General features: G+C 52.4%; 1 protein-coding gene across 2 annotated transcripts; it reads right to left on the bottom strand.

Annotated features, from left to right (window-relative positions):
- Positions 1 to 580: 580 nt before the first annotated feature.
- KCNG1 (potassium voltage-gated channel modifier subfamily G member 1) lies at positions 581 to 20,035 on the bottom strand. 2 transcript variants are annotated; one of them, XM_030915150.1, is made up of 4 exons: positions 19,769 to 20,023; positions 9,280 to 9,338; positions 6,519 to 7,318; positions 728 to 1,723 (listed from the first exon to the last, which is right to left on the bottom strand). In XM_030915150.1, the coding sequence occupies exons 3-4, from the start codon at positions 7,290 to 7,292 to the stop codon at positions 956 to 958; spliced, it is 1,542 nt and encodes a 513-aa protein (XP_030771010.1). In that variant the 5' UTR covers positions 7,293 to 7,318; positions 9,280 to 9,338; positions 19,769 to 20,023; the 3' UTR covers positions 728 to 955. The 2 variants fall into 2 exon arrangements, with proteins under 2 accessions (XP_010361680.1, XP_030771010.1); XM_010363378.1 differs by lacking the exon at positions 9,280 to 9,338 and having other exon boundaries at positions 581 to 1,723; positions 19,769 to 20,035.
- Positions 20,036 to 23,200: the final 3,165 nt, after the last annotated feature.

A 23,200-nucleotide genomic window follows, 5' to 3' on the forward strand; every position in this document is an offset into this window, starting at 1 on the left:
TCAGTCTGCCCAGGGAACTGCAGACCCCCTTTCAAAAACATCTGTCCCTGCTCTAGGTTTAGATTTATATGCAGGTATACGATGTAAAGCATTTTTTCACAGCTTAAAATAAATGCATAGAATAAAAACCCTACATGATTTTTAAAAGATAAAATGAAGTGATTTCACCTCATAGTCAACAATGCTGACAGGCCCCCTGATGACTTCTCAACTGTCAGGGGCGCCTTTGTGTGAAAGTTTGAGAAACTGGGCCCTAAGGGGTGAAAGAGGTGAATAGAGGATGGAAGAGAAGGGAAAAAGGAGAAAGGCAGGCCCCGGACGTGGGAGAGAAACGAGAGAAGGAGTACAGTATTCACAAGTCATTTTCCTGAAAGTGTCTGTTCTCTCTCTTTTTCAGGCCCAGTAGGGCCCCACCGGGCCTGAACGACCCAAGCACACAGGGCCCTTTACTTCCAGTCCCCACCCGCTGGCTTTGCTGAGAAACCCAGCTCCCCCTTTTAAGAGAGCCCCATGGAAGGCATTCTCTCTTTTTCATCAGTTTCTTTTCCCTGGACATGATCCACATTAGAGACAGACATGTTGTTGTTGCTGTTTGTATTTTTTTTTCTCCAGGCAGACCCATAAAGCAAGTTTTTGCTGGGCATGTTATTTGCATGGTGAAAAGAATAAGCCATCTCCTTACTGAGGGAAACAGACATAGGGGCTGGGGCGGGCGGGGCTGGGCTGATGACCCGGCTTCCTTTCATGGCTGCAGGCGGAGGGGCAGGGCCCCTCTGCTGATGTGCGGGTGCCGTTCCCGGGGTGTGGGAGTGAGGGTGTCCTTCCCCGGGTGCGTGGGAGTCGGTGCTGCGCCAGGACTGCACTCGGAAGCGGCCTGTCCCTGTCTAGGCGTCTGCAGTGGATGGCAATGGCTTCGGGCCACAGATGGCAGGCAGGGCAGGCGTGTCCTCTGCGCTCAGTTATTATCTCTGGTGTCCGAGGAGGCACTTCCGAACAAGATGTCACTGTCCTGGGACACGCTCAGCTGCGACTTGGTTTTGATGAGGAACTGCGCCCTCCGGAACATCACCCTCTCCTGCTCCTGCTTGAGCTCCAGGTAGGAGCGGGAGAAGGTGTGGAAGATGGAGGTGACTGGGAAGGCCATGAGCAGGATGCCGCTCAGGATGCTGCTCAGGGCCACCACCTGGCCCGGGGTGCTCCTGGGGACCATGTCGCCATAGCCCACCGTCGTCATGGTGATGACGGCCCACCAGTAGCAGGCAGGGATGCTGGTGAACTCGGGGCTGTCGGCCATCTCGTTCTCGATGACGTAGAGCAGGGGCGCGAAGAGGGCGATGGCCACGCAGAGGAAGAGCAGCAGGAGCCCGAACTCGCGGGTGCATCGTCGGGCCGTGAGCCCCAGCGTCTGCAGCCCCAGGGAGTGGCGCGCCAGGCGCATCACGTACAGGATGCGCAGCGCCCGCAGCACGCGCAGCACCAGCCCCACCTTGTCCAGGTAGCTGTTGCCCGCGCCGGGCTTGCGGCGGCCCGCAGCGGCGCCGTCCACCAGCAGCGTGATGTAGTAGGGCAGGATGGCCACCAGGTCGATCAGCGTCAGCGGGCTCCGCAGGAAGGCGAATTTGCTGGGCGCCTGAATGAGCCGCAGGAGGAACTCTAGGGAGAACCAGCCCACGCACACCGACTCCACGATGAAGACGTTGTGGCACATCTGGGAACAGTGGCCCTGGGAGAGAGGGAAAGGGACGCCGGAGGGGTCAGCGGGCCCACCAGGGAAGGAGCGCGGAAGCTCTGCCCTGTGCCCTGCTGGGCTTCCCAGGTGGAAGGTGACCTCTCCAGGTTGAGTGGCCCCGGGTGCTCTCCCTAGTTGTGCCCACTCTGAGGCCTGCGGCACTAAGCACCATCTCTACTCTGGCTGCTCCTCATCTCTCTCTCCAGCCCCCACCTCGGCCCTGAACTCCAGACCTCCTCCAACCGGCTGCCTCCCTGACGCTCCCACCTGGGTGTCTGAGGGGCATCTCGAACTTGCCATGGGATCCTGGTTTCCTCTGCCCACTGGTGGTTTCCCTCCCTAGCTTTCGGCAATCCCATCTTGCCAATTGCTCAGGACAAAAGACCCTGGCGTCAGTCATCCTTACCACCTTGTGTATAACTCCCAGGAAGTCTCTTCATTTAAAACAGTGCGAGAATCAAACCCACTGCCCACTGCTCCCACCTGGTCGGGCTACTGTTCTTTCTTGCCTGGACAGTTGCAGTCACCTCTCCAATGGGCTCCCTCATCCCTGCAGTCCATTTTCCACACATAGCCAGATGGATCCTGTTCCTCCTCTGCTTAGCACCCTCCATGGCTCCCAATGGACTCTGAGGGATAGTCATGTTCAGTGCCCCCATCACTGCCCCAGGCAAATTTAGGCTAAGGCTGCCTCACCAAAGCTTTCAAAAGAGGCTGGAAATGTGCAGTTTTACATGAACTCTCCTGGTGATAAATGTTGGTGATAATGTTGGTTAAATAGATAAAGTGTTGATTTAAGTCCTGGTGGTAATTCAATGCAAAGAAATACTCTATGGCCCACGAAAACACATATTTTTATTGGGTCTGGCATGCAGGCTGCCAGCTTGCCTCTCTGGTCTGGAATATAACTGGGTAGTAAACAGTCCTTGAGTGGATTTGGGCCTCATCCTTGAAGGGGCCTTTGGCAGAGAGGAGAGGCCAGTGTGGTTTCAGTCCTGGGGCATCTTGGAGGTTCTGGGTTACCGCTGAGTTCGACAAGTCCCACCCGAACAATTCTGTCTCTAGGAATATGTTAGAGGCTGGAGATATGAGCTAATACCTGGTGGGGCTTTAAGGTCTTAGACTTCTGGGATGGGAAGCCCCTTCCTCTGGGAAGCCTTCCTGGAGTGTGCCCCACTAAGTAGCTCCAGCAGCGTCAGTGGGCCTCCCACACAGAGCCTCCTTGGTTTGTGTCTCATGCTTATGGTGATGGGGGGTGGCGCCACTAATCCATCCCAACCCCAATAGACTTGAAGCTCTTTGAGGTTGGAAGACTTGTCCTGGTCACCCTGTCTCCCCTGTAGTGCCTGCATACAGTAGGCACTCAAATGTGTGCACAAGGAGCAAGTGAAGCAGTGAATCCCGCTCTGGGCCCCAAAATGAAGTTGAAGAACGGCATTTTCACTGAATCCTTAAAAAGGCAAGGTATTACTATTTTTTCAAAAAGCAAGTATCAGAAGTCGAACAAAACAAGTGGCTTTATTAGTATTTTCCTGATAAAATCACGATCAAAGATGTTGGAGCTGAGAAGAAACTTACACTAAGTACAGCACTTTCCAGACAGGTCTCAAATGGTGAGCGTTTTCCCTTTTCTTTTTCTTCTTGACCTTAATCCTTAAGAGAGGACTTGCTGCACACTCGCTATGTACCACTTCTAATCCCTTCATGTGGTGTGGACTCAGTCAGCCCAATCACTTCTTTTTTTTTTTTTTTTTTTGCTCTTGTTGCCCAGGCTGGAGTACAGTGGTGCAATCTCAGCTCACCACAACCTCCGCTTCCCAGGTTCAAGCGATTCTCCTGCCTCAGCCTCCCGAGTACCTGGGATTATAGGCATGTGCCACCATGTCTGGCTAATTTTGTATTTTTAGTAGAGACTGGGTTTCTCCATGTTGGTCAGGCTAGTCTCGAACTCCCGACCTCAAGTGATCCGCCTGCCTCAGCCTCCCAAAGTGCTGGGATTACAGTTGTGAGTCACTGCACCCGGCCCCAATCACTTCTAATCACTTCATGTGAACTCACTGAATCCTTGCAACACTGTGAGGTGGGCCTGTTCATACCCACCCTGGACAGGTGAGAAATCAGAGGCTCAAAGAGGTTAAGTAACTTGCTCACAGCTACTGCCCACCTAGAGAGGAGAAAGCAGGATTTGAATTCAGGCTATCTGGCTCTAGCCCTGACCTCATCATCACTACCCTTCATGCTTATTAAAAGTTAATTTTACCAGCTGGGTGTGATGGCATGTGCCTGTTGTCCCAGCTATTCAGGAGACCGAGGCAGGAGGAATGCTTGAGTCCAAGAGTTCGAGTCCAACCTGGGCAACATAGCAACACACCATCTCTAATTTTTTTTTTTTTTTTTCAGACAGAGTCTCACTCTGTTGCCCAGACTGGAGTACAGTGGAGAGATCTTGGCTCATTGCAACCTCCACCTCCCAGATTGAAGCGATTCTCATGTCTCAGCCTCCCAAGTAGCTAGGATTACAAGCGAGTGCCAACACGCCCAGCTAATTTTTGTATTTTTAGTAGAGATGGGGTTTTGCCATGTTGGTCAGGCTGGTCTTGAATTCCTGACCTGAAGTGATCCACCTGCCTCAGCCTCCCAAAGTGCTGGGATTATAGGCGTGAGCCACCACACGTGGCCTAAAATTGTTTATCTAATTAAAAAAAGTTTAAAAAGTTAATTTTACTAGTTGAATGCTATTTTCTTAATACCCATTTAAAAAATCAGCTTATAAGCCAGGCATGGGGGCTCACTTCCTCCACATACGTAAGTGGAAAAATCCTGACACGGTGAGTACTTCGAATGTGAAATTCGAGAGTGCATATAAATGAGACATGAGAATCGCTTCAATCTGGGAGGTGGAGGTTGCAGTGAGCCAAGATTGCACCACTGTACTCCAGTACACTGTAATCTTAGCACTTTGGGAGGCAGAGGTGGGAGGATCACTTGAAGCCAGGAGTTTGAGGCCAGCCTGGGCAGCAAAGCAAGACCCTGTCTCTTAGAAAAAAAAAAAAAAAAAAAATTCAATGTATACAAAAAATACCAGCAGCCCTCTGTGGATTATTACTGCAATAGCTATTGCTACTTCCTCCACATACATAAGTGGAAAAATCCTGATATGGTGAGTACTTCTAATGTTAAATTCGAGAGTGCATGTAAAGCACTTAGCACATGCAGGGTATACAGTCAGTGCTCAAAAAATACTGGCTGGCATGATATTTACGTTCATTTCACACCGCCATACCTGTTTCTCCACTGCCTATACAATTTGTACCTCTGAGACCTTTTGGTCTTTCTTGAAGCTTAAGAATCCCCATATATAGGGAAGGAGTCACCAACTCAAAGGCCCATGGTCTCATACACAAGAAGACTGAACTGGGCCCCTGTGGACTTGGCTGTTCCCAGGAGCTGCCGTGTAGGACTGCAGGTTGGTGTGTATGTTGGCAGCGGTGGGGGAGGGGAGGGACCCAACCTTAGAATTTTCTTTTAAATTTTATTTTTTAGAGATGGGGTCTCACTCTGTTGCCCAGGCTGGAGAGCAGTGGTGTGATCACGGTTCACTGCAGCCTCACCTCCAAGGCTCAAGCAATCCTCCTGCCTCAGCCTTCCAAGTAGCTGGGACTACAGGTGCAAGCCACCACACCTAGCTAATTAAATTTTTTTTTTTTGGTTTTGTTTGTTGGTTTTGTAGAGACAGGGTCTCACTACGTCGCCCAGCATGATTTTGAACTCCTGGGCTCAAGCGATCCTTCTGCCTCCAGCTCCCAAAGTGTTGGGATTATAGGCATGAGCCACCATACCTGGCCTGATCTTATGATTTTTAAAAGAAGCTGAGATTTTGAATTTTTATGTAAAAAACCTTCACTTTTAATGTTGGCAACCAAGTCAAATTTTTGGGAAACCCTGTTTCCCAAATCACATAGTCTGGTGGGGCTATATTAGGTCCCCAAGCTGCCACGTGGGAGCCATATTTCCATGCTTACAAACACAGACTGGACTTAGACCTGGGGTTGGGCAGTGTCCTCAAATACCGAGTGGGTGTGAAAACACTTCCCCGACAGGGTTGCTCCAGGGAGCTCCCCAAGGCTCTTATCATTCCCTGGGGAGATAAGACGTAGGTGGCACATGCAGCCCAGCTCCCGGCTCCCGTGAACTCCCAGATGAGTGGGAGCCCTTAGACCGTAGCACACACCCGTGTCAGGCCCTAGAGTAAATAAACTCCATTCATTCTCTTATGTAACAAAAAGAAATGCTCACTCATGTGTAGACACACATGTACCCATCAGTAAAAATTATCTTCAGGACCCAGAAAATGTGTCTGGGCTACTATGATGCAAAGGATTAGGAAGGTTGAGAAAGGGCCAAGTGGTTGAGATAAATTTGATGATCTATGTAATATGCTTCACTCAGGGCCAGGCACGTCAAAAATCACGCCATCCATTTATCCACTCATTTGTTCATTCAACAAATAGTGGCTGAGAGCCTGTTTGTGCTGGACACTGTTCTAGATACTGGCAAGGGAGAGTGCAGTGGCAGGCACAGTGGAGGCCAGGACAGGGACAGGGATGGACCCCCATGCGCTCACATATTAACAGGGAGGCAGACCATGCACACAAACATTCCTGATGTCAGGAGGGACCAGGGATACTATTCAGCCAGTGTGCAATCAGGGGAGGCTTCCTGGGGGAGGTGACAATGCTCAGAGTCCCTTCCCTCGTGGCGCATCTCCCCGCGGGGCGTGGGCTCTTACCTGCTCCTCCTCCTCCCTCAGGCTGGGCAAGGTGCTGACGGAGAGGTTGACGGCGGTGACGGTCACGAAGAGCACCGACAGGCAGGCGAACACCTTGCCGGGCAGCCCCGAGTGCGGCCTCTCCACCATGTCGCGCAGTCGCCGCATGCAGCGCCCCAGGCGGCCCTCGCCCTCGGCTGGGCCCTCGCTGTCGCGGCCCTCGCTGTCCAGCACATCGTCCTCTTCCTCCCGCTCCACCATCTCCGCGAACTCCTCGATCTTCTGCAGGTAGCGGCGCTTGCAGCAGCCGTCCAGGTGGTCCTCCGCGATGCCCCAGTACAGCAGCTCCTCCTGGAACGACAGCGCGCACATCTCGCGCAGCAGCCGCAGCTTGCCCGCGCGCAGGAAGGTCAGGATAGTGCCGAAGGCCCCCGGGTTGCGGTCGAAGAAGAACTCGTTGCAGGTGACGTCGTAGTCATCGCACACGTTGAGGATGTCGTCGAAGTTGGTGCAGGCCTTGAGCTGCCCCAGGCGCGTCAGCGGGAACTCGTCCAGCGTGGTCCAGGGCAGCGAGTACTTGATGCCGCCCACGTTGATGATGATCCGACGGCGGCGGTCCTCGGGCTGGCAGCCCTGAGGGGTCTCATCTTGCGGCCGCAGTCGCTGCGCCCGGCGGTAGAACGCGCCCTTGATAGCCTGGCGCTGTGGGAGGAAGGCCGGATGGAAGGAGGCGTCCGAGGTGCAGCTCAGCGCGCTGTAGTCGTAGTCAGAATTGTCTCCCGGTAAGAGGGTCATTTTGAGCCTTCACATCCCTCTCGGGCCTGTGGGGAGAAGGGAGGAAAGACCTTAGTGACCACCCTTAGCTTCACCTTGCTGAGAATGCAGACTCCGCAGATATTCAGTTAGGGATGGAATCTTTGTCCCCCACATCCATAGGCTGCAGCCCTTAGCCCTCCGTGGGATGGTATTAGGAGGTGGAGGCTTTGAGATGTGATTTGGTTCAGATGTGGTTATGGCAGCAAAGTCCCCACGATGGGATTCGTGTTCTTTTAAGAAGAGGAAGACAGGCGGGGCGCAGTGGCTCACGCTTGTAATCCCAGCACTTTGGGAGGCTGAGGCGGGTGGATCACCAGAGGTGAAAACCTCTGGTAGAGACATGGTGAAACCCTGTCTCTACTAAAAATAGAAAAACTAGCTAGGCATGGTGTTGTGCACCTGTAATCCTAGTTACTAGGGAGGCTGAGGCATGAGGATCACTTGAATCTGGGAGGTGAAGGTTGCATTGAGGTGAGATCGTGCCACTGCACTCCAGCCTGGGTGACAGAGCAAGACTCCGTCTCAAAAAAAAAAAAAAAAAAAAAAGGAGGAGACACCAGGGCGTTCTCTTTGCCGTGTGAACACTCAGGGAGGCATCTAAGTGTGAAACCTGGAGGACAGTGCCGCTGGCACCCTGCTCTTGGACTTGCAGCCGACAGAACTGGGAGAAATAAGTGTTGCTGAAGCCACCCAGTCTGTGGTATTAATATTTGGTTACATCAGCCTGAGCTGACAAAGACATTCACCTAATAGTGAAATAGCAACAATATTGTTCAGCATCTCCCAGCCTTCACGAGTCTCCCATATCCATCTATGCACTGGGGATGCAGCCGTGTGCAGAATGTGAAGGGGGTCTCTGATCCCAGGCAGCTGACATCCTAGTGGATTTTCAGGTGACACATATACTGTTATTTACTTAACATTTTATTTTAAATTAACCTTTTTTTTTGGTATTTATTTGGCTTGGAAAAACAATTTAGTGTAGACCTACAGTTCTCATAGGGCTGATTTTTTTCTCTCAAAAGACATGTAGCAATGCCTGGAGGCATTTTTGCTGGTCATGACTGGGGATGCTATTGACATTTAGTAGGTAGAGGCCAGGGAATGCTGTTGCATGTCCTACAATGCACAGGACAGTCCCCACAACAGACACTTATTTGGTCCCAAATGTCCTTAATGCTGAGGTGGAGAAGCCTGGTTAGTGGTTATGAACGTAGACTTTGGAGTTACACAGCCTAGGCAAGTGACTCAACCTTGGTGTGTCTCAATTTCCTTGTCTGTAAAATGGGTACAGCCACGTGACCTATTTGATAAGATTACTGGGAGGCCTAAGTGAATTATGTACATAGGAGCATTTAATGCAGTGCCTGGCACATAGTAGGTACTCAGTAATTATTGTCTATTATTATTATTATTTTTGAGACAGAGTCTCGCTCTATTGCCTAGGCTGGAGCGCAGTGGCACCATCTTGGCTCACTGCAACCTCTGCGCCTTGGGTTCAAGGAATTCTCATGCCTCAGCCTCCCGAATACCTGGGACTACAGGTGTGCCACCACACTCGGTTAATTTCTGTAGTTTTAGTAGAAATGGTTTTGCCATGTTGGCCAGGCTGGTCTTGAACTCCTGACCTCAGGTGATCTGCCCACTTTGGCCTCCCAAAGTGCTGGGATTATAGGTGTGAGCTACCGTGCCTGGCCTATTATTATTTATCTTAAAGGGACAACTTCTATTGTTTCCATTAATGGAAAACAGGTATCACTTGCCATAAATCAGAAGCAACGGACAAAGAAATGCACAGCTGTGAAAGCAATGCCATGTTTGCTCAGGTGACGCAAACATCACCTTGAGGATGGATGCAGGGGTGAGCTGGACAGCCACGTTCATCCAGGAAGCCTTCCTCGGCTCTTCCAGCTAAATCGAGCACCCCTCCCCTTACAACTGGTGCATCCGTCTTCACGGCACTTACCACCCGGTTCTAGAATTGTCTGTGTGCAAGCCTGGCTCCTTCATTAGGCAGCCTGCTCCCTGGGGGAAGAAACATGCTTCAGTCATCTCTGAATCCCTGCGCTCACCACTGTAAGGGCTCAAAGAAGTGCTTGCTAAATAAGTACATCTCCTGTTGATGAGACCAACATGATAAGGCGACTTCTGGGGAACCAAGGTCAAAACATCAACTCACATGGACTCCTTCCTTCCCTACCCTCAAAGCTAAGGGTTTGCGCTACTGGAACAAGATTGCTTATTCATTACCAGTTCATGGGCTGAATTTGGTTCACAAATATTTTGCTTGGCTTGGAGAAGTTTTTGAAAGTTGAGAAATTTCATGTGAAAATCCATATCCTTGGCTTCTCTTAAAAAATCAGGATATCTGGCAACACTTGGCCCAAATGCCAACTGAGAAATGGCTACCCCTTTAGGCAGCACATACTCCAATCCACCACAGTCCACCCCCCACCCCCCACCCCCACTATTGTCTTCCTAACGCCCACTCTATTCCACTCACATGTGTTTCCTTCCCGGCCCTATAGGCATTTGAGTTTGAGACCCGTAGATTACAGCTACAGAGCTCTCTGGAATTAAGCTGATGCACAGAAAACTTAGTAGGAGTCAAACACTCTGCTTTTAAAAATCACCAGCCCTCGGCCCGGTGCAGTGGCTCAGGCCTGTAATCCCAGCACTTTGGGAGGCCGAGGTGGGTGGATCATGAGGTCATAAGATCGAGACCATCCTGGCCAACATGGTGAAACCCCATCTCTACTAAAAATACAAAAATTAGCCAGGTGTTGTGGCACGTGCTGGTAATCCCAGCTACTCGGGAGGCTGAGGCAGGATAATCCCTTGAACCTGGCAGGCGGAGGTTGCGGTGAGCTGAGATTGTGCCACTGCACTCCAGCCGGGTGACACAGCAAGACTCTGTCTCAAAAAAGAAAAAAAAAAAAATTCACTAGCCCTCTCCCTAGACAAATCCCCGATGGAATCAAGTGGTAAAAGTCTATCAATTCCAAATGGAAACCCATTTCTAATACTTAAATATGGGTCGGTGGTGTGGACATGTTCAGGAATACACCCGCTCATGCACACACACATACACAAACACATGTGCAAATGAATGAGAAAGTGTTTTAATAGGTGCTGGAAGGAGAGGCAGGGGGTTTCACACTTAAAAGGGGCTCCTTCCTAAGAGGAATTGCTTTACAAAAGCACATCATCCCTCTACTACTCACTGATCTTTGGGGCAGGCTACAATTGCATAGATCAGGGTTTGGAAAACTAGGGTACACCTGTGTTTAAAAGAAAATGATTTGATTTTAGACGGTGAGAGTGTTTTTAACTTCACCTAAAATTGGAACCCATCTCCTCAGGCACAGCCTGCCAGGATCCCTTGGAGGCGTGGGAATAATCCCTTTCAGGCACTTTCCTTGGTGATCTCTCTTTTCAGCTCTGCTGTTTCATCTTTGCTACCACAGACAAGAGAAAAAGTGACATTCTGTTTGGCAAGAATGGTGATGGAGGTAAAGGGAAAGTGCCACACACAAGCCCTGGAGGGCTCTTGTGAATCTCCATGGCTTTAATGACCTCTTCTTTTTAGGAATTTCTTCTTTCAACCCTCCCAGCTTTCCCTCCAGCAGAAAACTCCTCCAATTAGTGATTTATTTCCTTCATGCCCTGCCGCCATGTGAGTTTCCTGTGTGGAAAGTGATCCTGTCTCAGCAGCACAGTGAGTATGGAGAGGCTGATGCTACTCGGAGGGTAATAAACACAGTAACGACCTTGTTCTCAAAGCCAGAGTTCCCTAGGGAGATGCCGAGGCCGGAACTTGCTAAAGGAAGAACAGGCATATTTTTCCATGGCCTTTGGTCTTGCAGATACCCGATCTGATGTGAGATGGACGGCTCAGCACCTCTAGACCCTACACTAAAGTTCATAAATCAAAGAGGCCCCAAAGCCTGGGCTTCTGAAAAATAATGCTGCTTTTCACCCAGCCTGACATCCTCACAAGAAAATTTTTATTTCTCCATGGTGTTAGTTCTACAGCGTGGTGGGTTTTAGTGATTTTGCCTCCGAGGGTCTATGGATGCTTGGGGAGAGGAAGCTGTTTGAGGCAGAGGCTGTGATGGGGGAGGTGAGGTGAAGTCCGGAGGCAGGTGTCATTCATTCATTCATTCATTTGCTCATTTATTCAATAGTTACTGAACACTCACCACGTGTCAGACTCAGACTCTGTGTTAGAGCCAGAGACACAGCAGAGACCAAGACAGACCCAGCCCTTGTCCTCACGGAGGTGACCTTCTGGTGGGAGAGACTGCTTCCAAATGAGCACACAAGTCATTTCAGGCTGCAGCGACTGCAGTGTTGTTGACAGAGCAAGGTGAGAGATGGAGAATGTCTACTGTGGGATGTGGGGCAACACTGGCTGGAGGGGTGAGGAAGGGCTTCTTGAAGGAGGGGACATGGGGCTGACCCGCATGAATGGATCCAGCTCTGTGAGGACCTGGCAGAGGGAGTGGCAAGAATTTGCTCCCTGACTTGGGGGTGGGCTTGGATGATCAAAGATCAGAGAAGGCCGAGCACAGAGCGCGGGGAAGCTGGGAGAAGAGGAGGGGGGCAGGGGCTAGGTGCAGCAGGGCCCAGGGACTGACAATAAGGAGCTGGGGCTTATTCTGCAAGGGACAAGGAGTCCATGTGCACCTGCCAGGTCAGTGGACAGTGGGTGGGCTGGAGAACCCAGGCTGGAGGCTATGGAAGTCATTGTGGAAGTGACTAAGGTTTGCAGCGGTGGAAGTCCTGGAGAACGGGAGGGATTTGGGATGAACTTTGGAGGAAGAGCCTTCAGGACTGGCTGAGGAATGGGGCCTGGGGGAGCGGGAAAGAGAATCAGGATTCCGGGGGTACCATTTACCGAGGCTACCGATAGGTGGCGATATGGTGAGCTGAGTCAGAGGAAGCCGTTCCTGGCTGTGGGACGATGGACAGAAGAGGATGCCGGCAAAATCCAGGAGAGAGGGCGGAGATGGGTGTCTCCCAAGGATGGTGCCAGACCATCAATGCTGAGCTGATGGGTGTGTTTGCGGAGGGGGGAGGGTGTCACCTGGCAGCTTTGACCTGGTTAGACTGGCAAGGGCAGGGGGGCCACCGGGTAGCAGAGCTATGGTGAAGCCAGAGGCAGGGGCCTCACCTGTGCCCTGTGTCCGGTAACCACTGAAGGTGCATCACATCAGGCCAGAGTGGTCAGTGCAGGGCATATGGTAGGCAGAAAAATGTCCCCACATTCCCCTTGATACCCATGTCCTAATCCTAATCTCTGGAACCTGTGACTATGTTAGACTGCATTGCAAGGAGGAATGAAGGTTACAAATGGAATTAAGGCTGCTAATCAGCTGACCTAAGATGGGAAATTATCTTGGATGATCTGGGCGGGCCCAGTGTAATCAACAGGGTCCTTATTTGTGGAAGAAGAAGCAAGCAGGAGGCAGAGCGGCAGAGGGCTGTGGCATGAGAATGACTCCACTGGCCACTGCTGGCTTTGAAGATGGAGGAAGGGGCCATGAGTCAAGGAATGCAGGTGGCCTCCAAAGGCTGGAGGAGGCAAGGAAATGAGCTCCCTGGAGCCTGCAGAAAGGAGCACAGCCTTGCCAATACTCAATATTAGCCCAGGCAGACCCATTTCCAATCTCTGACTTTCAGACCTGTAAGATAATACAATTGGGCTGTCTTAAGCCACTCAGTTTGTGGTAATTTGTGACAGTTGCAATAGGAAATGGGATGCTGAGGCCGGGCATGGTGGCTCACGCCTGTAATCCCAGCACTTTGGGAGGCTGAGGCGGGCGATCACTTGAGGCCAGGAGTTTGAGAGCAGCCTGGCCAACGTGGTGAAGCCCCATCTCTACTAAAAATACAAAATTAAGCTGGGCATGGTGGTGGGCGCCTGTAATCCCAGCTACTGGGCAGACTGAGGCAGGAGAATCGCTTGAACCTGGGAGGCGGAGGTTGCAGTGAGCGGAGATGGCGCCACTGAGTTCCAGCCTGGGTGACAGAGCAAGACTCTGTCTTGAGAAAAAAAAAAAAATAGGATGTTGAAAAAAAGCTGGTTCTGGTTCTGCTCCAGCTCAGGGGACAATGTGCCAACCACCCCAAGCTGAGGAAGCAGAAGGGCGCACAGGCTTTAAAATCAGGAGACCTGGGTTCAAGGCCAGTTGCTCTGTGACTTTCGGCAAGTCATGCCTTACCCCTGAGACTCAGTTTCTTTATCTGTATAATGAGGCTATAAACAGCTCCTGCCTCCTTGAGTTATGGTGAGGACAAAAGCAGATGGCATAGGTGATACGCTTGGCTCCATGCCTGATACTCAGTGAACCCTCAGTAGTCGCCTTGGAATTCTCACGAGCTACAAGAAGAGTCAGCTGCCCCGCTCCCTGCTTCCCAAGAGAATCTTCTTTTCTGACCTGACCCACTGGGATTTGGATCCAGCATCATGTGACCCCCGGACCCCATTGCTGGAGGGTGTGTGGGCTGGCCTAGCACTCTGGGAAAGCCACTGGGTGGTGATGAGGGAAATGAGGATGCCGCTGCCCTGTGACCCAGAATCCCACTTCTGGGTATATTTCCCAGACCTGGGACCACAAAGGGTTGTGGCAGACATTGTCAGTAATAAATTATTTGCACTCAAATCCTTCACTCAGGGTTTGCTTCTGGGGAACCAGATGGAAGACAGTAACAAACGAGGTACAAGAATGTGTGTTCTGTGTTGTTTAAGGTACCAGGAGGTCCCCTAGCATCCATCCCCAGGGGAGTGGACAGCAAGTCTTCATAGAGGCAGATTTTGGAATCCTGCAGATTGCCCAGGAATCAGAAGCAATGGACTGGGTGGAAGTTTAGCAACACATTTAGGTCTTAAAAACAGTGTGCCGAGTGGAAAAAGAAACAGAAGTTTCTAGCACTGTGCTATTTATGTAAATGAACACACACACATTACATATTTTACAAGGTCTCCAGCACATGTGAGGATCTATATCAACCACATGGAGGGTGCCTGGAAGGGCAAAGGAAGGGGAAGAAGCACGGAGATTGGAAAATAGAAGAAAAATGAGTAAGACGAGACAGCCTGGCACAGGCCAATGAGGAGGCGTGCTGGGAAGCGGTGTGGTTTGTACAACTCCTGGTTTTAACCCAGGTTTAAAAAGAAAAATGAAGAGCACAAGAACAACAGAACCTTCTGAATTGCTCGGGGTGCTTGGTGGAGATACAGATTCCTGGGACCCTTCCTTCCCAGTGGGAATGCCTGAAGGGGAGGCTCAGGAATTTTCACAGGCTCTCCTGGAGATTCTGTGTGAAGGAGGGGACTGGGAATGCCTGGAGCTCTCCCAGGGGCCTCCAGGCACAGGAGCTGCTCTGGGCTTTGGCCAGGACTCCCCTGGCCAATGTGTCAATCTCCTAGAGGATCTGGAAGGCTCTGTGAGTCCCGCTTCATTGGAGAAATGGAATCCCTTCTGGTTCGTGAGAAAAATCTTCTGCACTGGGGCTGCCTTGATCAAATTTCCATTCAGGAGCCCAGAGATCCACTGACACTCTCCTTGCAATTTTTCTATCCTTCCTTTAGGGAAAAAGGTGATGCTTATAAGCTATGGCTGAGGGCTGAGAACATACTTCCAAAGATAAATGATCATTGAGACCATAAGGCGTTCTGAGTGGCAGTTGTCATGTGACCACCCTGAGGTCAGCACATGACTGAGGGTACAGGTGCAGGACCTGTGCGGTGGGATTTGGGAGGGCGGAATGGGATGGAGTGAAGGTCCAAGCCAGGCGTGGCTAGTCGCCCCTGCTGCTGCTAATAACCCTGTGGCCTGAGCAGGCCATCACACCCACTGAGCCGCTGGCCTCTCTGAGCCTGCCTCCTCCCCTAGAAAGTGGGGATAAGATTGCCAACCTCACAGGGCTATTATGGGGATCTGGTGAACGGAGGTTTGCTGCAGGGATGAGCAGTGTCACCAGGCCTCCTGTCCCTATGGCTACATTCCATCGGGGCATGAAATGGTTCTACAAATGGTCCTGGGCTGACCCCAACTGCTTTCAGGTCTCTCTCCGGGGTTCCAAAAAACTGCGGGCCTCTCTGGACTCTGTTCTTTCTGTCTTATGCTCTCCGTCCCTCTTCCAAGTGGCAGTGTGGAATGCAGAGAGAGTGCTAAGTGCACAAAGTGTTATAAAGAGCAGCAACCACAGCCTCCCTCCACTGCAAACTCACTAAGTGCCAGGTGCTGTGCTAGAGGCTTAATTGCATGAGTCTCCATCCTTTCCTAAAAAGGTGGGCATTATCACTAATACCCCCACTTTATAAATGAAGAAACTGAGGCTCTGAGAAGTGAAAACTTATGTCTGGCAAGAAGCGATGAAGCCAGAATTAAACTAGGTCTGTGGGACTCCAGGCCAAACCTCTTTGACCCCTGTCTTTTACTGACTCCTTGAACCACTTGTTCCTTTTGGGGAGCTGGGGTGATGTCTCCACCCCTTGCAGTGAATCAAGGACTGGGTTTCTAGTCTGTATTTCATATGGACAAGATTTTGGAATGTTTTTGAGGATGGGGAGAAGCAGGTAATTGTCTATGGCTGGGGAAACATATTTATCACTATTAAAAAATCGACAAAACCCCTAGTTTTGCCAAACTCAGGGTTGCCATTTTGGCCTCTGGGAAGGAGATGTTGACCATGGAGGCAGAGGGTGGAGTCGTCTCCAGAAGCCCTGCGGATGCCTTGATTGTGGCCCAGTGAGTCTCATTTGGTCTTCTGAGCTCCAAAAACTATGAGACAATAAATTCAAGCTGGGCGCAGTGGCTTACGCCTGGAATCCTAGCACTTTGGGAGGCCAAGGTGAGAGAACTGCTTGAGTTCTGGAGTTCAAGACCACCCTGGGCAACACAGTGAGACCCTGTTTCTACAATTAAAAAAAAAAAAATTAGCTGAGTGTGGTGGTGTGTACCTCTAGTCCCAGTGACTCAGGAGGCTGAGGCGGGAGGAACACTTGAGCCCAGGAGGTCAAGGCTGCGGTGGGCCATGATAGTGACACTACACTCCAGCTGGGTGATAGAGCAAGACCCTGTCTTCAAAATAAATAAATAAAATAATAATGATCATAAATTTGTATTGCTTTAAGCCACTAAATGTGTGCAAGTATGTGAAAGGAGGAAATTAACATAGCCTCCAAGGCAACTTTCCAGAAGGAAAGCATTTCTCTCCTGCACTCTGCAGGCTTTGGTTTCTCTCTCTCGTACCATGTCTCTCAACGTTGCCATTCCCTCACTCCCAGTGGGTGTCTTGGGGACCTGTCCATCTCTCTCCATGCCACTCTTTCCCAGGCCCTGCAGCGTTTCACTGCCAGCATAGCTTCATCTGTCAGGATTAGGGCTCCTGGCCGGCCGACTCAGAGGCGGGTCAGGCTGCATTAATCCCCAATTAAAACGTTAATCAAAATGGATCCAACCATTAGCCTGGCCCGGGTCCTGGCATGTTAGATTTCTAAGAGCTGCTGTGCCCTGGTGGAGAATCTGTCTTTCTTAGCCACCTGCCGTCTGTTCTCACCATAGTCCCACCACCCTGGGCCTTGGCCCAGCCTCCTGAAAGCTGGGGCCCAAGTTCCTGGGGATATTATGCACTGGGAGCTGGGCTCTTCCCTCCATCCCTCACTTGCCCCCAAATGAGAAAAAGTGCCAGTGTCCCTCCCCGCTATAAAAAAGACAGGCTGCCTCGGGAGCCTCCCTGCTGTGCTGCAGGCAAGCAAAATAACACCAAATGCACGTTTACGTTTGCCTTCTTCCATGGGGAGGTGTTTGGGGACTGGAGCCAGAAGATCCTTTTCTCTTTGCCTCCTTGTAGCTCAAAATTAAGCAGAGAAGCAGGCTTGGGGGAGCAGTGGGGACCTCGGGACGGCAGGAAGGGAGACACCTGCTTACCGGAGTCCTCTGGAGGGAGAGCATGATTGGACCTTCCTGGGGAGGTGTGGGTGTGAGACTGAAGACTCACTTCAGGGCAAGGGACAGTCTTAGGCACAATTCAGATCCTATTTGTAGCAAAATCACTTCATTTCTGATTTTGTTAATCAAATACAGTCTGCTGGATGACAAAAATGGTCCACAGCGATGGAGTGCTTCAGCTAGATTCTTCGCCTCTCCCTTTTTATTAATTCTACTTAAAGGGCCATTTTTCACCCAAGGGCTCCATTTCTGGGCTTAATGTACCAACCAAGAGTAGATTCCTGTACTCCTAGACCTCTAGCAACAGGCAATGTTGACTCTTCATCAACATTGGAAAGCAGGGTGGAGAAAGGACAGCTGAGCCAAGGTACCTACTGAGGCTCCAGGAGGTGAGTTCCTTGGAGCTGGTTTGCGTCACTTAGCCCTGTACCCAGCACACATCTCTTTGTTCTTCTGTTTCCTGAGGCATCTCCTTTCCCTCTTGCCAGAGCCCAGCTATGCATCTGGCGCAGAAAATTCTAAGTGGTGCTCAGATCTGCACCAATCAGGCTCCAGGACAAGCTTCGAGAAAGTCTTTGGGGATGGGGAGAAACGAGTAACCTCTGCCTCCACTGTCACATCTCCCTCCCGGAGGCCAAAAAGGCAACCCAGAGTTTGGCAAAACTAGGGGTTTTGTTGATTGTTTTACTCCCACGGCTTGAGAACCCAGGCTGTAGGCTGTGAGCCTGGGCTCTCAGGTCTCAGGAGAAGAACCTAGATTGCCTCGTTTCCAGTGCGCTTGCAGTTCCCTGCAGGTTAGGAGTGTGTCCCACGACAGACATCTTTCCACTGGAACGGGCTGGCTTCAAGAATGACTGAGGAGGGTGATCCCCAGGGGCCAGCGCTTGCCTGTTTTTCAAACACACTTTCCCTCCTTCCCCTCCTAGCAGGTGACTGCAGAGCTCCAAAAGCTGGAGGAGGCACAAGTAGAGCTCAGGTCTGGTAGAGCCTGAAAAATCCCCCAAAGAAGGACAGCATGACCTAGCCACAGTGCCCACCACATGGCCCCAGTCAGCAGTGCCAAACTTTTCTTGGAGATGTGCTGCCGGTGAGGCTCTCCATAGGGACTCTGCCATCATGGGTATGGGGGTAGCAAATACACACTGATGAATAAACCTCTGCTCAGATTCATAGGGCAGGAGCTTCCCCCAACCCACAATGAATCAGACCAGTTCCTGCTCCCTCCTCTCACTTCCCCCTGTACTTATCTCAGGGAGTCAGCCAAGGGGGTGGGGGCGTATGTGTCTGTCTTCCTCTTCTATGTGTCTGTCATTTACCTGGGTAACTTTGGTGCCTGACACCCTTTAAGGACTTAATAACAGCAAGTGCTTAAGAAAATGCCTGCTGAATGCACAACTTAACTCACAAACCCCATTGGTGGGCACCTGCATTCCTTAGTAATGTCGGATCAGTGTTTCTCAACTCCTCCCCACCCTACCCCATCACCCGCCCCTAAGGAGCTTTGAAAAGATCTTTTCTTCCTATTCTAGAACCAATTCCAGCTTCCACGCCTCCCACCTTGAGAATGAATGCATTAGATGAACCAAGACTTCTGCCTATACACATGGGCTGCTACAGTTGGCCGCCCCAGCAGTCTGTGACCTCCCAAGGGGGGGCCTGGGTCTTAATCCTTATTTCTCTCTAAGCTGCTTGAAGGGTGCCTCCATTCTATCCTGCCCCCATCCCATCCCTCTTCACTTCTCCCCAGGATAGCACCTCCATAAATGTTTGTGAACCGAATGAATGACTGTTGAGCGCCTGGCATGATGAGCTGCTCATAATAGGTGCTCAACCCATCTTTGTCCAATCTATGAATGAATGAATGAACTTCACCCTTTTCCTTCCATACCTCCGGGCTGAACCTCGCTCCCATATGGAAACCCTAAGGCTGAGACCATCACCTTCCTACCAGTTACTGGGGTGCCTAGTGAACTGTCTCAGTATCCCCAGCGCCTAGCACACAGTAGGCGCTCAATAAATGCTTGTTATGTTCATAATGACTGACTCAATCAGGCCCATGGTGGGGGTGGAGGGGGGTTCCATACCGTGCCTAAGGATACAGTGAATGAGCAAGTGACAGACACCCCCCACCCCATTCCCTAACTCTCCCTCCTCCCGGGATCCCGGGAGAAATCTCAGTCCAGAGCCAGGATGCGCCCCCCGCTCGGGTCACCGCGGTGGCGAACGTCCCGGACTTCGCATCCCGGGGACCCCTTGGGAAGAACCGAAGCCCGACCGGCACCTTGGCCGTAGCAAGCGCGCTCCACGCCGCCACCAGCGGTGGCTCCCGGGTCCTCTGTCGCCCTGGCCTCCCCGCAGGCGGGTTTCGAGGCCCCCACAGGGAGTTCAGGGCCACGGCCACGTGCAGCCGCCCTCGAGCCCGAGCTTGCAGGCTCGGGGTCCGGCCCGCGCTTCGGTGGCGCCCGGCGAGGCTGCAGCGCGCAAAGTTCCCACCTCAAGTTCCCGTCACGGCGTCCCCGCCTCGGAGTTGGCCCGGCCGCGGCTTCCGTCCCCCGGCTGCCCACCGGTCCGGGGCGAGGACGCGAAAGGGGCCTGGAAGCCGCCCGGGGCGCCCGCTCTGCCTTCCAGAGCCGCCGCCAAACTTCGGTCCCGGGGCCCGGCTCAGCTCCCGCCCTCGGAGCCACGGCCGCCCCGTCTCTGCCTCCCGGTCCCCGCCGGGCTCCGAGTGCGCCGGGAGCGCGGCGCGGCAGCCGCCGAGGGAGGGAGCGGGGCAGGAGGCGGGACGGAGGGAGGGGACTGAGCGCGGGGCGGGGAGAAGGGGCGGGCAGCCGGGAGCGCGGCGCCGGGCCTCGCCCCGCTTCGGGACAGTTGCAGCGGCGCCACCGTCACGGGGCGTCCAGGCACCCAATCGGGACCCCGCACCTTGGATCCGGGGTCCCTGGCATGCCTGCTGGATTGCGCTCCTCTCGGCACGTTCCTGAGCCGGCGTCCGGGACGGCTTGTGCTACGCCCTCCCTTCCGTTGCCTTCTTCCCGGTCTGCTTTTCCAGGAGCGCCCACCCTGCGGCCCCTTCGCCTGCACGCGCCAGCCTTGAAGGTCCCCGCGCTCCGGTGCCCTGGAGCTTCACGCACCAGGCGGCGCGGCAGCCTCCTCGGGTCGTGCGCCCTGTCAGCTTTCCCCGCGGTCCAAGTGCGCCGGTGGTCCCGGGTCCGGGCCCCTAGCAACACCGCCCCAGGGTCTACATGTGCCAGATATTAAAACCCCCCTCTCCGCTGCCCCGGGGCCGCTCTCCACGCGCTTCCACATCCTGGGAACCACATGCGCCATGTCTCCTGCCTTTCCCTGGAAGTTCAAGCGCACCGCTGTCTCCAGGTCCCCTGCCTCCCTACCCCGGGCAAGTATTGCATCCTTAAGGCCCTCCACGCGCTGCTGCCCTGGAGCCGCACGCTCCAAGCAAGCTTCCACATCCTGGGGACCACATAATGCGCGTCTTTTCTCGACCTCTTGAAGCAATGTTGCCCTTGGGCCCTTCCTGCCACCGCCACCCAGGGACTGCCAGCACCTTGCTGTGCCATCTTCCTAGGGCCAGTACGCATCGTGCCAGGTGTTTGCCCTTCCAGTCCCGCGGGGCCAAGGTCCCAGAGCCCTCCCGGGCCAGCAGACCCGCATTTCGTCGTCCACTCCTGTGGCCAGTGCAGGGCACTTGGACCAGGTCCTGGGGTCTTGGGGTCTTGCCCCAGTGTGGCCGCCTAGCCTCTGAGTTGGTAGGATGCTGCACAGATGCTGGAGGTTGGGTTGGAGGGATCTATTGGGTTGGAGGGATCTGTGCTGCTGGCAGGGCTGGCCTCTTAGGGTCACGCCTTGCACTCCGTTCCTCTTTTCCTTTCTGTCTCTACTGCCTTTGCCCATCATCAGAGAACCAAGAAAGGACATGAAGAAACCCTGCTGCCTTCCAGCCTGAGGCCTTCTGCTTAAGAGTGGGGCGTGGGTTAGGGAGTCGTGGGTGCTCATTAAATGGGTTAGGGTTAACCCTAAGAAATGAGCGCAGGGCACACTAGCCTGCGCGGCAGTCCCAGCTACTTGGGAGGCTGAGGCAGGAGGAGCATAGGAGTTCCAGGTTATTGTGCACTATGATGGCACCACTGCATTCTAGCCTGAGTGACTGAGCTAGATCCAGCCTCTAAAACAACAAGAATAAAAACACTGGCTTACTGGTGAGGTGGAGGCCTGGACAGACAAGAATCTGCCTAAGAACCTGTTTCCAAGAGCTCACCTTCTACTGGGGGCTTGGCAGAACTGGGAAACTGCTGAAATACGTGATTGCAGAATGAAGTCAGAGAGGCTGCTTTAGATAGAATTATGGGGGAGGGCTCCTGTGGAGGTGATGATTACATGGAGCCCTGAGCCCAGAGAAGGAGCCCATCTCGCAAGATGGGAAGAGAGCTTTCTAGGTGGACAGAACATCAAAGTCACTGGCCTTCAAGCGGGAGAGAGGAAGGCAGGTCTGAGAAACAGCAACGAGACCAACCAGCAGTGTAGGGGAGGGGCCCTAGTGGGGTGGGGTGGGCTTTCGTGGTCAGAGGGTCCCCGGATTACATATTGAGAAACACTCCTCTTGTGGTGGATCAGGCTTCTGCTTTCCTTTCCCATCTGAAAATTCTTTTTTTTTTTTTTTTTTTTTTTTGACATAGTCTCCCTGTGTCTCCTAGGCTGGAGTGCAGGGGCGCGATCTCAGTTCACTGCAACCTCCATCCCCCTGGGTTCAAGTGATTCTCCTGCCTCAGCCTCCTGAGTAGCTGGGATGACAGATGTGTACCACCATGCCCAGCTAATTTTTGTATATTTAGTAAAGATGGAGTTTCACCATGTTAGCCAGGCTAGTTTTGAACTTGCAACCTCAAGTGATCTGCCAGCCTCAGCCTCCCCAAATGCTGGAATTACAGGCGTGAGCCACTGCTCACAGTCAGAAAATTGCTGTCTCTATCTTGTTTTTGAGACAGGGTCTGGCTCTGTCACCTGCTGGAGTGCAGTAGTGCAATCATAGCTCACTGTAACCTCTAACTCCTGGGCTCTAGGGATCCTCCTGTCTCAGACTTCCGAGTAGCTGGGACTACCACGCACCACCATGCACCACTAATTTAAAACAAAATATATTTTTTGCACAGACAGGCTGGTGTGGAACTCCCAGGCTCAAGACATCCACCCACCTCGGCCTCCCAAAGTGCTGGGATTACAGATGTGAGCCACTGCACCTGGCCATGTTTCTATCTTTTTTACTTGCATATTGTCTGTGTCCCCACTGGGGATCAAGCTCCATCAAGGCAAGGACTATGTGCTGTCTCTCCCTTCTCCAGCAGCTTCCACTCTGCTAGGCACATACAGAGCAGGCTTCTTAAATAATTCCTGGAAATGATTCCTGGGGGAACTCAGGACAGTTTTCTGGAATAGATGTGACTGTCTCAGAGAGTCAGACTCCTCACTGATGATCACAGGGTAAGGATGCAGAGCAGGGGCTCTCAGAGTTTACTGTGCATCTGAATTCCCCTGAGGGCTTGTTAAAACCCAGACGGCTGGCCCCGACCCTGGAGTGGCTGATTCAGTGGATCTGGCATAGGGCCCTTCTGAGGAGTTCCTTGCTGATGCTCATGCATCAGGTCTGGGGATCCCACTTTGAGAACCACTGATATTGAAGACTTGAACCCCTACCCAGCTGGGTCTGACCTCAGAGCCCTCATGAGGTCCCGGGAGAGACTCAAGCCAGCTTCTTCTTGTGTAGGATCCCTAGGACCTAATGGCCACCTCTAGAGATGGGGCTGGGCTTGTTAGAACACTGTACACCTGAGTCAAATTTCACAGTGACCTGCAGACAGAAGACCTGGTACACTGTGTGGAGACCTTCAGTGAGAACAATGACTTCCGCCCGGT

The sequence above is a fragment of the Rhinopithecus roxellana genome, chromosome 13, assembly GCF_007565055.1.
Source record: "Rhinopithecus roxellana isolate Shanxi Qingling chromosome 13, ASM756505v1, whole genome shotgun sequence".
In the NCBI taxonomy this organism is placed as follows: domain Eukaryota; kingdom Metazoa; phylum Chordata; class Mammalia; order Primates; family Cercopithecidae; genus Rhinopithecus; species Rhinopithecus roxellana.

What these genes read in the sequence shown, in the direction of transcription:
- KCNG1 (XM_010363378.1), bottom strand. Translation starts at nt 7,292, where the DNA reads ATGACCCTCTTACCGGGAGACAATTCTGACTACGACTACAGCGCGCTG. An exon ending in TGAGGGAGGAGGAGGAGCAG is followed by an intron (nt 1,724 to 6,518) that starts GTAAGAGCCCAC and finishes CCTCTCTCCCAG; the next exon opens with GGCCACTGTTCCCAGATGTG.